This window comes from Mobula birostris, chromosome 1 (assembly GCF_030028105.1).
Source record: "Mobula birostris isolate sMobBir1 chromosome 1, sMobBir1.hap1, whole genome shotgun sequence".
In the NCBI taxonomy this organism is placed as follows: domain Eukaryota; kingdom Metazoa; phylum Chordata; class Chondrichthyes; order Myliobatiformes; family Myliobatidae; genus Mobula; species Mobula birostris.
In genome coordinates, this window is record NC_092370.1 from 221628234 (window position 1) to 221644001 (window position 15768).

The 15768-nt window shown below is 43.4% G+C and overlaps 1 protein-coding gene across 5 annotated transcripts in view; it reads left to right on the forward strand.

Annotated features, from left to right (window-relative positions):
- Positions 1-15768, forward strand: part of LOC140204942 (autophagy-related protein 2 homolog B-like) — a 177898-nt gene that overhangs the window by 44857 nt on the left and 117273 nt on the right. For 4 of the 5 annotated variants that reach the window (XM_072271939.1, XM_072271956.1, XM_072271964.1 and 1 more), the window contains exons 7-8: positions 1398-1494; positions 3898-4080. In XM_072271939.1, the coding sequence (XP_072128040.1) occupies positions 1398-1494; positions 3898-4080 (280 nt within the window). The remainder of the gene's footprint in view (positions 1-1397; positions 1495-3897; positions 4081-15768) is intronic. The other variant, XM_072271973.1, reaches the window with a different exon arrangement.

Sequence of the window (15768 nt, forward strand, 5' to 3'; positions counted from 1 at the left end):
TAGGAAGGATGTGAAAGCTTTAGGTAGGATGCAGAGAAGATTTACCAGGATGCTGCCTGGATTATGTGGAATAGAGCATGAGAGCATGTCTTATATGGAAAGGTTGAGTAAGCTAGGCCTTCTGTCTTTGGCGAGAAGGTGGATGACAGGTGATGTAATCGAGGTTTTTCTTTCATCCATGTGCCTATCTTTTAAATGTCCCTAATGCTTCTGCCACCACTCCGGAAGTTCGTTCCACGCACCCACCAATCTGTGTGTAAAAATAGAAAACTACTTCTGCCATTCCCCCTATACTTGCCTTCTTATTATTATGCACCCTTGTACAGGTCGATCTTCACTAATCCGACTACCTGTAATCTGGTTCCTTTGGTAATCTAGCACTGATTTCAAATTTTCCACGCAACTGTAATTTCCCGGGCCTCCATACCAATCTACTGCGCATTGTTTTGGTTGCACTAGATCTGTTCACGTGTTGGCGTGCTCTTGTAAGCACAGACAGGCATTTCCTGCTTGTTTTCCTGCATTTATTAATATCATTTGTGTGAGGCGCGGCCGCCCGGCACCTGCCTGTCTCACCCGCCAGCGGCGGGGGAACTGGCGCGCCCTGGGCTGATCTGCTTCTCGCATGCCTGCCGGCAGTCATGCACTGCCCTTCAGCATTGCCTGGCCGGCGCTCCGTTCTCCTCTGCCTACAACCAGACATGGCGACCCACTGAATTTAAGCATATTACTAAGTGGAGGAAAAGAAACTAACGAGGATTCCCTCAGTAACTGCGAGTGAAGAGGGAAGTTAATTCCTGTACATTTACCTGTACCCTTTATTTTATCTGTGCCTGTACAGTGTATTTCTTTATTAAAATTTCACTTGCTACTCATTTAATACTTCTGTTTCATTATTATCTAACTTGTACTGATTTACATGATATTTTAAAGGTATGATGAGGTGGTTAGGTATTGCTTAATGTGATCCTTCTGTAATTGGGCATTTTTACTAATCTGGCACTCCTCAGGTCCCAGTGGTGCCGGATTATAGAAGGTCGACCTGTATTAGTGATGTCCACCTTGGGAAAAAGTCTCTGGCTGGCCACTCGATCTAAACTTATTATCTTTTACATCTCTAAAATGAAAAGAAGGATCTTTTATCTAGGGAGCGGTGAATTTTGGAAGTCTCTATACTGAAAAGTTGTAGAGTCTTAGTCACTGACTATGTTCAAGACAGAGATTGTTGTTTTAAATTAAATCTAGTGATACAAAAATAAGGAAGTAACACTGAGGTAAAAGATTATCCGTGACTTTATTGAATGACATTGCAGGTTCAAGAGGCTGAATGGCTTCCTCTTGCTTCTAATATTCTAGTGTTTAAGAGGATGTGACTAAACTGTTTTTATCTTCTACAGCTGGATGTGGAGGGGCAGATAGAATGCATCAAATTCTTCCTGTCTCCACGACAGGTCCACCTGCTCCTGGATATGTTTGGAACCATCCTACTGCCAGGTCAGTCCTTGAGGAATTTTTTTGTTCTTGGAATGTATGAATTTCTCTTCCTGATTTTCATCTTTCCTTTATGTGTTAAACATTGCATCATTCTCAGGCTGTCTGCTGTGTGACTACTTGCCTGGTGATTAGTCTGTAGTTACCAAAAGGGTGACTTACCCACATTCCATCCCACTCTTGTTTACTCTCCTCACACCCACCACTTAGTAAGTTGTGAGCTTACTCTGCTGGCACTTGAAGCATGGCGACACTTGCAGGCACCTCCTGGCACATCCTCGGACTGTGTTGATTGTTGACACAGAATGTACATGTGACAAATAAAGCTAATTTTTAATCTGATATATTTTTCCCACAAAGTTAATTCAAATTATTTAACAGGCCAGGACGAGATTTTATTTTCTCTTATCTACAAGATATAAGATTAGTAAACTAATAAAATATTCAATTTCATTCTGTAGCGTCTTGTATTTTATGTTTTATAAAATACTTTATTCCAATATGGAAATTTACTGCCTTAATTCAAGTTAGGCAGATGAGAGCAGATCAGTCAAGGAAAGCAGCATATGCTTTGCCTTCCAGAGACCCAGTGCTGTCACTTGAGTTGTTATCTTCCTGAACTTGTGTGTTGCTGCTTTCTCATTTCCAGTGTTAGTCAGCTTCTGATGATGGTGAAAGAACTGAAAAATACAACATAGTAAATGCTGGAAGCTGATAGCTGATGGGTTGCAGACTGATATTGATGAGCTGGGCTCATCAATGAAACCTACCAAATATTGAAAGACCTAGATAAGATTGGATGTAGTAAGGATGTTTCCTGTGGGGGAGGAGGGGGTAAGTCTAGGACCAGAGGGCGTAGCCTCCAAATAAAAGGAGATCCCTTCAGAACAGAGATGAGGAGGAATTTCTTTAGCCAGAGGGGGTCTATTTGTGGAATTCATTGCCAATGACAACTGTGGAGACAAAATCATGGGATATATTTATAGTGGAGGTTGCTAGGTCCTTAATTAGTAAGAACATCAAAGATTACATGAAGAATGGGGTTGAGAGGGAAAATAAATCAGCCATGGTCAAGTGCGGAACAGACTCAATGGACCAAATGGCCTAATTCTATTCCCATGTCTTATGGAAACAGTGGCAGATAGAACTAAATTCCAGTGTATGCAAGATGCAAAGTACTCTCATAACATTTTAAAAATATCCAGATGAGATCTTGAATCATTTTGACCAAATGCTCAAGTCAATTCAAGTTTATTGTCAAATGCACAAGTAATCTAGCTTGCAGTAGCATCATAGGTAAATGGATTCCTACAATGTAAATTATTCAAGACAGTGGGGACAGAAGACTGCAGATTGTTTTATTTTGCACCAAAACTCCCCCACAGTCACAAACAGATCCATGGCAATCGTAGGACTTCAGACTTCTATACGTCCTGCTCAGCAGTAACAGTGAGAAAATCTGAATATGCTGGTAAATTGAATTATTATAGATGAGTAATGGACAATTCAAGTGGACCGAAGGCTCTGTTTATATGTTGTATAACTCTATGACTATAATATTTCAAATGGGCAGGTAGCAAGGCAGGGAGGGTATCACGATGCTTTTGTAGAATTTCAGTGTAATCGCATCTGCTAAAATGATCTATTATCATGTAAGCTTCAATGGTCCTTTGCATTGTTACCTCTTGACTAATGCTTGAAGAGTCATGGGTCCTCTTGATCCATTCAGCTGAACATCAAAGATTACACGGCAATCTCAAGATAGGCACAACATTTTCCTGAAGTCCTCTAACATTTTTGACTTAAACTTTTTGCAGTTATGCACCAAAGTAAAATAATTGTCTTCTGGAAATTTGAAGTATAAAAACAAAATACTGGAGATACTCAGGAACATTCCGAAGAAAGATCTTTGTCCTGTTGTATTTCTCTCTCCACAGATGCTGCTTGATCTGTTGGAGTATTTCTAACATCTTCTGATGTTATTGCATTTTCAGAGTGACCTTAATGTGGCAATATCCCAAGGAGGTTATCAGATGCTTAATTAGAGAATTTGACATCCAAGCCATGCAGGAAGATGGTAGAAGTGATATGATTACTTCAAAAGGCAGGTTTTCTGAAGGAGTGAAAAAGAAGAGAGGATTGTTGAAATGTGGAGGTTTGGGATGGTGTTCAGCAGCTGTTGGCACAGCCAGCAACAGTAAGCAATGAAGGGCAGGGATGGAGTAGAGTCAGAAATGGAGGAGTGCAGAGATCTAAAATTGAGCTGCCCAACAGTACCTAAGGCACTCAAACTGATCATTCAGGATAAGGTGCTGTATATATGTAGGTGATTTTTGTCTTTAGTTGGTTGAAATGAATAGTCTGTTGAAGATGGATCAATTATATAGCTGTCTGTGGCTTGTTCAGGATGTACAGAGGCAACAGCTCTCCAGTTGAAAAGCCGGAAGAATCGTCCGATGCAGCAGGAGGACCAATATCTCATTCAGATGGAACTCAATCGATACCTGCAGAAGGAGACGGTTTCCACTGGTATCACAGCAGAACAGAGCTATTACGAGACTGAAACAGTTCGAACAACTTCAAGTCGTGGTATGGAACACACTCTGAGATGCAGCTTCAAAGCAAAAGCTGATCCATTTTCAAATGCACAGCTTGTTTCGAGTTCTGGTCCTTGCAACCTTTTCACACTGGGTTTTCATACATGTATGACTGCCATCTTTTAAAGAGAGAGCAGTGAGATCTCATACCCTGTTGATCAGTGGCTTGAGTTTCAGATTCATTTATCTATCACATGTACATTGCAACATACAGTGAAATGTGTCGTTTGCGCTAACACCTAGGGATGTGCTGCGGGCAGCTCGCAAGTGTCACCACACATTCTGGCGCAAACATACCACACTCAAAATGCTCACAAAATAACACGGCACACTACAAACCAGGACACAACAAACAACAAAATATCAGCAAAGCTAACCCCTTTTCTCCCTCCAACCCACACACCTACCCATCTACATGTGAGGACAGTCATCTAACTCAATGATAGACCTCCAGTCTCAACTCCAGACTTTGACTTCTGGACTACCAATTGATCTTCTGGCTCCTATCTTCAGTGTTGACCCCTGGACTAGCCAAATATGGATCGATAGTTTGAATCCCACTTTGGCAATTGAGGATTTTGAACAATTAAAATGAAAGTAATTAATTAAATTTGGATTTTTTAAGTAAGTTGCTCATCATAATGGTGCCATGTAACTATTGCACAGTCAGAAGCCCACCTGGTTCACTAATTCTGTCCAGTCTATATGTACTTCAGACTACAACAATGTGGTGGAATTTTAATAGCCTTCTGAAATGGCTTGTTGAGCCACCCAGTGTGGGGGCAAATAGGAATGGACCTGCCTAAACCAGCAACATCCCAGTCACATGGATGAATTAAACATGGAAGACAAATCACACTGATCCCTCAAATTCACTCACAGCCACACTCAAACAAAACACCACACTGAAGCAATCATCTCAGCTGTTATTCATCTTGGCCTGTTGTGAACCTGAGTAAGTAGATGGGTTCTCAGTTACATTTCTGCTGTTTGATTAAACAGGCTGTGCTACTGTGGCTTTGGTTGATGAAGCCAGTCTCAAGTGATCAGAAGAAAGCTGAACCATTGTCCATTCACAAACACAATAGACTCTGCAGATGCTGGAAATCTAGGGCAGCATGCACACATTAGTTTCAATCAGTAGTTTCATTTAATTTCAAAGAAATGTATACAATATACATCCTGAAACTCTTGTCCTTCGCAGACATCCATGAAGAGTGCCCCAAACAATGAGTGACTGTAAAAGCATTAGAACCCCAAAGATCCCTGCTCTCACAAACAAGCAGCAGCAAAGCAGTGACCCTCCCCCTCCCCCACTTAATATAACCATATAACAATTAGAGCACGGAAACAGGCCATCTCAACCCTTCTAGTCTGTGCCGATCTCTTACTCTCACCTAGTCCCACCGACTTGCACTCAGCCCATAACCCTACATTCCTTTCCTGTTCATATAGCTGTCCAGTTTAACTTTAGATGACAACATCGAACCTGCCTCAACCACTTCTGCTGGAAGCTCATTCCACACAGCCACCACTCTCTGAGTAAAGAAGTTCCCCCTCATGTTACCCCTAAACTTTTGCCCTTTAACTCTCAACTCATGTCCTCTTGTTTGAATCTCCCCCACTCTCAATGGAAAAAGCCTATCCACGTCAACTCTATCTATCCCCCTCATAATTTTGAACACCTCTATCAAGTCCCCCCTCAACCCTCTATGCTCCGAAGAATAAAGACCCAACTTGTTCAACCTTTCTCTGTAACTTAGGTGATGAAACCCAGGTAACATTCTAGTAATCTTCTCTGTACTCTCTCTATTTTGTTGACATCTTTCCTATAATTTGGTGACCAAAACTGTACACAGTACTCCAAATTTGGCCTCACCAATGCCTTGTACAATTTCAACATTACATCCCAACTCCTATACTCAATGCTCTGATTTATAAAGGCCAGCATACCAAACACTTTCTTCACCACCCTATCCACATGAGATTCCACCTTCAGGGAACTATGCACCATTATTCCTAGATCCCTCTGTTCTACTGCATTCTTCAATGCCCTACCATTTACCATATATGTCCTATAGTCCTACCAAAATGTAGCACCTCACATTTATCAGCATTAAACTCCATCTGCCATCTTTCAGCCCACTCTTCTAACTGGCCTAAATCTCTCTGCAAGCTTTGAAAACCTGCTTCATTATCCACAACTCCACCTATCTTAGTATCATCTGCATACTTACTAATCCAATTTACCGCCCCATCATCCAGATCATTAATGTATATGACAAATAACATTGGACCCAGTACCGATCCCTGAGGCACACCACTAGTCACCGGCCTCCAATCTGACAAACAGTTTTCCATCACCACTCTCTGGTGTCTCCCGTCCAGCCACTGCTGAATCCATTTTACTACTTCAATATTAATACCTAATGATTGAACCTTCCTAACCAACCTTCCGTGTGGGACCTTGTCAAAGGCCTTACTGAAGTCCATATAAACAACATCCACCACTTTACCCTCGTCAACATTCCTAGTAACCTCTTCAAAAAATTCAATAAGATTTGTCAAACATGACCTTCCATGCACAAATCCATGTTGACTGTTCCTAATCAGACCCTGTCTATCCAGATAATTATATATACCAACTCTAAGAATACTTTTCATCAATTTACCCACCACTGAGGTCAAACTCACAGGCTGATAATTGCTAGGTTTACTGTTAGAACCCTTTTTAAACAATGGAACAACATGAGCAATATGCCAATCCTCCAGCACCATCCCCGTTTCTAATGACATTTGAAATATTTCTGTCATTTCAAACACTAACTTCCCTCAATGTCCTAGGGAATATCCTGTCAGGACCTGGAGACTTATCCACTTTTATATTCCTTAAAAGCTCCAGTACTACTACTTCTTTAATCATCATAGTTTCCATAACTTCCCTACCCGTTTCCCTTATCTTACACAATTCAATATCCTTCTCCTTAGTGAATACCGAAGAAAAGAAATTGTAAAGAATCTCCCCATCTCTTTTGGCTTCGCACATAGCCATCCACTCTGATTCTCTAAGGGACTGATTTTATCCCTCACTATCCTTTTGCTATTTATATAATGGTAGAAACCCTTTGGATTTATTTTCACCCTACTTGCCAAAGCAACCTCATATCTTCTTTCAGCTTTTCTAATTTCTTTCTTAAGATTCTTTTTACATTCTTTAATGTGGGCACGTGGCTAAGTGGTTAAGGCATTGGACTAGCGACCTGAAGGTCATGAGTTCGAGCCCCAGCCGAGGGAACGTGTTGTGTCCTTGAGCAAGGCACTTAATCACACATTGCTCTGCGATGACACTGGTGCCAAGCTGTATGGGTCCTAATGCCCTTCCCTTGGACAACATTGTTGTTGTGGAGAGGGGAGACTTGCAGCATGGGCAACTGCTGGTCTTCCATACAACCTTGCCCAGGCCTGCGCCCTGGAGAGTGAAGACTTTCCAGGCGCAGATCCATGGTCTCGCAAGACTAACGGATGCCTTTACATTCTTTATATTCCTCGAGCACTTCATTTACTCCATGCTGTCTGTATTTATTGTAGATCTCTCTTTTTTTTCCAAACTAAGTTTCCAATATCCCTTGAAAACCATGGCTCTCTCAAACTTATAACCTTTCCTTTTAACATAACAGGACCATAAAGATTCTGTACTCTCAAAATTTCACCTTTAAATGACCTCCATTTCTCTATTACATCCTTCCCATAAAACAAGTTGTCCCAATCTACTCCTTCTAAATCCTTTTACATCTCCTCAAAATTTGCCTTTCTCCAATCAAAAATCTTAACCCTGGGTTCAGTCCTATCCTTCTCCATAATTATATTGAAACTAATAGCATTGTGATCACTGGACGCGAAGTGCTCCCCAACACAAACCTCCTTCACCTGACCTATCTCATTCCCCAACAGGAGATCCAACACTGCCCCTTCTCTCGATGGTACCTCTATGTATCGCTGCAAAGAACTATCTTGCATACATTTTACAAACTCCAAACCATCCAGCCCTTTTACAGTATGGGCTTCCGAGTCTATGTGTGGAAAATTAAAATCTCCCACAATCACAACCTTGTGCCTACTACTAATATCTGCTATCTCCTTACAAATTTGCTCCTCCAATTCTCGCTGCCCATTTGGTGGTCTATAATACACCCCCATAAGAGTTACTGCACCTTTCCCATTCCTCAATTCCACCCAAATACTTTATTGTCGCCAAACAATTGATACTAGAATGTGCAATCATCACAGCGATATTTGATTCTGCACTTCCCGCTCCCTGGATTACAGATCAATAGTAAATATTAAAATTTTATATTATAAACCATAAATAGAAAATAGAAAAATAGAAAGTAAGCTAGTGCAAAAAAACTGAGAGGCAGGTCTGGATATTTGGAAGGTACGGCCCAGATCCAGGTCAGGATCCGTTCAGCAGTCTTATCACAGTTGGAAAGAAGCTGTTCCCAAATCTGGCCCTACGAGTCTTCAAGCTCCTAAGCCTTCTCCCAGAGGGAAGAGGGACGAAAAGTGTGTTAACATAGAATAGTACAGCACATTACAGGCCCTTCAGCCCACAATGTTGTGCTGACCCTTAAACCCTGCCTCCCATATAATCCCCCACATTAAATTTCTCCATATACCTGTCTAGTAGTCTCTTAAACTTCACTAGTGTATCTGCCTCCACCACTGACTCAGGCAGTGCATACCATGCACCAACCACTCTGAGTAAAAAACCTTCCTCTAATATCCCCCTTGAACTTCCCACCCCTTACCTTAAAGCCATGTCCTCTTCTATTGAGCAGTGGTGCCCTGGGGAAGAGGCGCTGGCTATCCACTCTGTCTATTCCTCTTAATATCTTGTACACCTCTATCATGTCTCCTCTCATTCTCCTTCTCTCCAAAGAGTAAAGCCCTAGCTCCCTTAATCTCTGATCATAATGCATACACTCTAAACCAGGCAGCATCCTGGTAATCTCCTCTTTACCCGTTCCAATGTTTCCACATCCTTCCTATAGTGAGGCGACCAGAACTGGACACAGTACTCCAAGTGTGGCCTAACCAGAGTTTTATAGAGCTGCATCATTACATCGCGACTCTTCAACTCTGTCCCTCGACTTATGAAAGCCAATAGCCCATAAGCTTTCTTAATTACTCTTATCTACTTGTGAGGCAACTTTCAGGAATCCGTGGACATGTACCCCCAGTTCCCTCTGATCCTCCAATCTACCAAGTATCCTGCCATTTACTTTGTACTCTGCCTTGGAGTTTGTCCTTCCAAAGTGTACCACCTCACACTTCTCCGGGTTGAACTCCATCTGCCACTTTTCAGCCCACTTCTGCAACCTATCAATGTCTCTCTGCAACCTTCAACAATCCTCTACACTATCTACAACACCACCAACCTTTGTGTCGTCTGCAAACTTGCCAACCCACCCTTCTACCCCCACATCCAGGTCGTTAATAAATATCACGAAAAGTAGAGGTCCCAGAACAGATCCTTGTGGGACACCACTAGTCACAACCCTCCAATCTGAATGTATTCCCTCCACCATGAACCTCTGCCTTCTGCAGGCAAGCAATTCTGAATCCACCTGGCCAAACGTCCCTGGATCCCATGCCTTCTGACTTTCTGAATAAGCCTACCGTGTGGAACCTTGTCAGATGCCTTACTAAGATCCATGTAGATCACATTCACTGCACTACCCTCATCTATATGCCTGGTCACCTCCTCAAAGAACTATCAGGCTTGTTAGACACGATCTACCCTTCATAAAGCCATGCTGACTGTCCCTGATCAGACCATGATTCTCTAAATGCCCATACATCCTATCTCTAAGAATCTTTTCCAACAGCTTTCCCACCACAGACGTAAGGCTCACTGGTCTATAATTTTACCCGGACTATCCCTACTACCTTTTTTGAACAAGGGGACAACATTCGCCTCCCTCCAATCCTCCGGTACCATTCCTGTGGACAACAAGGACATAAAGATCCTAGCCGGAGGCTCAGCAATCTCTTCCCTCACTTCGTGGAGCAGCCTGGGGAATATTCCATCATGCCCCAGGGACTTAGCCGTCCTAATGTATTTTAACAACTCCAACACCTCCTCTCCCTTAATATCAACATGCTCCAGAACATCAACCTCACTCATATTGTCCTCACCGTCATCAAGTTCCCTCTCATTGGTGAATACCAAAGAGAAGTATTCATTGAGGACCTCACTCACTTCCACAGCCTCCAGGCACATCTTCCCACCTTTATATCTAATTGGTCCTACCTTCACTCCCGTCATCCTTTTGTTCTTCACATAATTGAAGAATGCCTTGGGGTTTTCCTTTACCCTACTTGCCAAGGCCTTCTCATGTCCCCTTATTGCTCTTCTCAGCCCTTTCTTAAGCTCCTTTCTTGCTTCTCTATATTCCTCAATAGACCCATCTGATCCTTGCTTCTTAAACCTCATGTATGCTGCCTTCTTTCACCTGACTAGATTTTCCACCTCACTTGTCATCCATGGTTCCTTCACCCTACCATTCTTTATCTTCCTCACTGGGACAAATTTATCCCTAACATCCTGCAAGAGATCTCTAAACATCGACCACATGTTCATAGTACATTTCCCTGCAAAAACATCATACCAATTCACACCCACAAGTTCTAGCCTTATAGCCTCATAATTTGCCCTTCCCCAATTAAAAATTTTCCTGTCCTCTCTGATTCTGTCCTTTTCCATGATAATGGTAAAGGCCAGGGAGCGGTGGTCACTGTCCCCCAGATGCTCACCTACTGAGAGATCTGTGACCTGACCTGGTTCGTTACCTAATACTAGATCTAGTATGGCATTCCCCCTAGTCGGCCTGTCCACATACTGTGACAGGAATCCGTCCTGGACACACTTAACAAACTCTGCCCCATCTAAACCCTTGGAACTAATCAGGTGCCAATCAATATTAGGGAAGTTAAAGTCACCCATGATAACAACCCTGTTATTTTTGCACCTTTCCAAAATTTGCTTCCCAATCTGCTCCTCTGTATCTCTGCTGCTACCAGGGGGCCTATAGAATACCCCCAATAGAGTAACTGCTCCCTTCCTGTTCCTGACTTCCACCCATACTGACTCAAAAGAGGATCCTGCTACATTACCCGCCCTTTCTGTAGCTGTAATAGTATCCCTGACCAGTAATGCCACCCCTCCCCCCCTCCCCCCCTCCCCCCCTCCCCCCCTCCCCCCCTCCCTTTTAAAGCACTGAAATCCAGGAATATTGAGAATCCATTCCTGCCCTGGTGCCAGCCAAGTCTCTGTAATGGCCACTACATCGTAATTCCATGTATGCAAGCTCTCAGTTCATCACCTTTGTTCCTGATGCTTCTTGCATTGAGGTACACACACTTCAGCCCTTCTACCTTACTATCTTTACACCCTTTATTCTGCTTCTCTTTCCTCAAGGCCTCCCTATATGTCAGATCTGGCTTTACTCCATGCACTTCTTTCACTGGTCTATCGCTCCGGGTCCCATCCCCCTTGCAAATTAGTTTAAACCCTCCCAAACCATGCTAGCAAACCTACCTGCAAGGCTATTGCTCCCCCTCGAGTTCAGGTCCCACCTTCCCCAGAAGAGATCCCTCAAAGAGAGCCTCAAAGCTCCACTCCTTCACTGGCCCACTCACTCACAGGCCACTCCGCTTGAGCTAACCCTCTATTTATGTGTTTGAGCTTTTCAAAATGCTTGGTCACCTGACCTCGATTGCCCAATCAGCTGCTTTCTGCTGAGTCTGAGCTATTCAAATCTTGATTGTCTAATCAACGGCTTTCTGCTGATCTATTCAAATCTTGATTGACTTGATTGCACAGACCAACTGCGAAAACTGCCAGAATCTCTCGAGTCAAAGCCTCAAAGCTCCACTCCTTCACTGGCCCACTCACTCACTGGCTGCCTTCCACAGGCTGGGTGGTAGCCTCCCTAGACGAGCCCTCTAATCTATCCTGCCAGAGCACCGCTGTAATATTTTCTCTGACAAGCAATGCAACACCTCCCCCTCTTGTCCCTCCAATTCTATCACACCTGAAGCAATTAAATCCAGGAATATTTAGTTGCCAATCACACCCCTCCTGTAACCATGTTTCCATAATAGCTACCACATCATACTTCCAAGTATCAATCCATGCTTTAAGCTCATCCACCTTTCTTACAATGCTCCTAGCATTAAAATAAATGCATTTAAGAAATTTTCCACCTTACTCTCTGTTTATCACTAACTGTGCAACTAATTTTACTATTTTCTTTTTCTTCCTTCTTCCCTACATCTGTTCCTACACTCTGGTTCCCCTCCCCCCTCATATCTAGTTTAAATCCACCAGAGCCTCTCCAGCAAACCTACCCACAAGAATATTTGTCCCCGTCCAGTTCAGATGTAGACCGTCCTGTCAGAACAGGTCCCACCTTCCCTGGAAAACTGCCAAGTTATCTATAAATCTGAAGCGCTCCCTCCTGCCCCATGCCTTCAGCCACGTGTTGATCTGCGCTATCTTACTATTTCTAAACCCGCCTGCACGTGGCATTGGTAGCAATCCTGAGATTGCTATCCTGGAGGTCCTGTCCTTTAACTTGGTGCCTAACTCCCTAAACTCACACTCTTTCTACCCACATCATTGGTCCCAACACGGACCACGACGTCAGGCTGCTCACCCTCCCTCTTGAGAATACCGAGAACTTGATCTGAGATATCGCGGACCTTGGCACCAGGGAGGCAACAGACCATCCAGGATTCTCGATCTCTTCCACAGAAGCTCTTATCTGTCCCCCTAACTATCGAATCCCCTATCACTACTGCTCTCCTCTTTTCCCTCCTTCCCTTCTGAGCTGAGGGTCCCATTTCGGTGCCAGAGATGCAACCACTGCAACTTGTCCCTGGTAGGTCGTCCCCACCAACAGTATCCAAAATGATGTATTTATTATTGGTGGGAACGGCCACAGGGGTGCTCTGCTCATTCTGTCTATTCCCCTTCCCTCTCCTGACAGTCACCCAGCTACCCGTCTCCTGACTCTTAGGGGTGACTATCTCCCTGTAACTCCCTGTTTATTTCTGCCTCTGCCTCCCGAATGATCCGAAGTTCATCCAGCTCCAGCTCCAGTTCCCTAACTTGGTTTGTCAGGAGCTGCAGCTGGATGCACCTTTCACAGGTGTAGTTATCAGGGACCATTGTGCTCGCCCTAACTTCCCACATCCTGCAAACGGAGCACTCAACTGCCCTCACTGCCTCCATTACCTGCTCCTAAGGTACTTAGATTTATTAAAGGAACCTACCCAACCTTACCTCACTTGGAGTGAAGCTCTTCCTCAGCTTCTGGTCGCCAAAGCCTCAGGAGCCAAAGCCTTCCTACTCTGCCCCCTCTACTCCATCGCCCACTCCGTTAATCTGCTCTCTTTTTAATACTCCCACTGCCTCACGGTCCGACTTACACGCGCTTGCGCAGTCGTGCCCCGTTCAACTGCCGAAGAAAATGACCGGCAGTTACTTCAGCAAAAAACAAGCATCAGCACCTCCACCCACCAAGCATGTAAAGGCAAAGCCCCCAATAAAGACCACAATCTGCAGAACAAAAAAAACTAATTGTTCACATACCACAGGCTCTCTTGCTCCCAATAAAGGAAAAGAGAAGTGTCCCCTTCCACAGTGAGAGGGGAGACATAACAAAATAACTCACTGATTTACGATGATAAAGTCTGTCATGCCACTTTTTTCCCTCACATTCTCCGACCGGAGAATCAGCAAGAAACGAGAGAGCGTGGAGAGCAGGAGAGGGGGAGGGAGAGAGACCCTGCAGTTCAATCTCTATTGAACTGTCTCCAATATCATTATCTGCGGAGCTGCGGAACCTCAGAACCTGGAAGGCAATACTGGAGGAATTCAGCAGGTCAGGCAGAATCTAGGGAGGGAAATAAACAGCTGATGGTTCTGGTCAAGGCCCTTCATCAGGACTTAATCAACTGTTTATTCCTCTCCATAGATGCTGCTTGACCTGCTGAGTTCCTTCACCAATTTGTGAGTGTTCCATTGTTATCACTGAACTCACATATTGAGGCAAGTCCCTCAGGATGTGATTGGAGAATGATTGATGGATAGCTGACATTAGCATCTCACTCTGATGCCTAACACATTCTGCTCTCTTGATTAGTTGAGCAAGTAGGCCTGATGATTTGAATCTGAAAAGCTTAGGGAAACTCCACCTCACCAAAAGTTTACTTTCTGGCTACACGGCCAGTTTTATGCCCTAAACAGTGTCAGAGACACGTTGGGAAGTGGGGGAAGTAAATATTTGACAAATATATTTACAATATATTTGTCAAATATATAGGGAAAGACAGAAGAGTAGAAGTATGTGGGTGATGCTTCCGATTTCTTGCCTTGATGGCAGGTTACCTCCTGATGTGGTGTTTGGACATTGCTGGATTTCCAAATTTGATATAACAGTAAAACTTCCGAGTTTGATATGACAGTCAGTGAGAAGTTACATTTCTGTGATTGTGGTTTTGCAATGGTATATGAAGAGAATGAATTGGGGGAGATAAAGCAAAACTGTTAGAGGAACTCAGTGGGTTGGGCAGCATCTGTGGAGGAAATGAACAGTTAACCTTTGGGTTGAAGCATTTCACCTCTACTGGATAAGTTGAATGATTGCCTGAAAACTTGGCAAATGAGAGATTGATTGATAGGCAAATTAAGACAGACATATTGGGCAAACAATAGACTGAGTGATTGGTTGAAGTCTTGGCAAAATGTGTTTTAATGTAGGGGTGTGTAAGGTCATGCACTTTAGAGAGAGGAATCAAAAGTCAGATTATTATCTAAAAGGAGAGACACTGCAAGTGAGTGAAGATCAGGATCTTTGTGCTGTTATTGATGAATCACAAGAAGTTAGCTGGCAGGTCTAACAGGTTGTTACTAAGGCAAACAACATGTTGGCCTTTATTGTGAAGGGGTTGGAGTTTAAGAATAGGGAAGTTGTGTTACAATTGTACAGGATGTTGGTGAGGCCGCACCTGAATATGTGAACAGTTTTGGTCTCCTTCTTCATAAAGAAGATAATGATATTGGAGACAGTTCAATAGAGATTCACCAGGTTAATTCCTGGAATATGTGGGTTGTCATTCCAAGAGGGGATGACCACTTTGATTTTGTATTCCTTGTAGTTCCAAGGAATGGATGATGACCTTGTCCAAGATCCAAAAGGAGCTTAAAAGGGAGAGATGTTGTGATATTTCCACTGGTGAAAGAGACATGAACAGGATAAGGGGACATAGACATTTAAAATAGTTGTGTAATTTTTTAAGACCATAAGACCATCAGACAAAGGAGCAGAAGTCGGCCATTCAGCCCATCAAATTTGCTCCGCCATTTTATCATGAGCTGATCCATTCTCCCATTTAGTCCCACTCCCCCGCCTTCTCACCATAATCTTTGATGCCCTGGCTACTCAGGTACCTATCAATCTCTGCCTTAGATACACCCAATGACTTGGCCTCCACTGCTGCCCGTGGCAACAAATTCCATAGATTCACCACCCTCTGACTAAAAAAATTTCTTCGCATTTCTGTTCTGAATGGGTGCCCTTCAATCCTTAAAGTCATGCCCTCTCGTACTAGA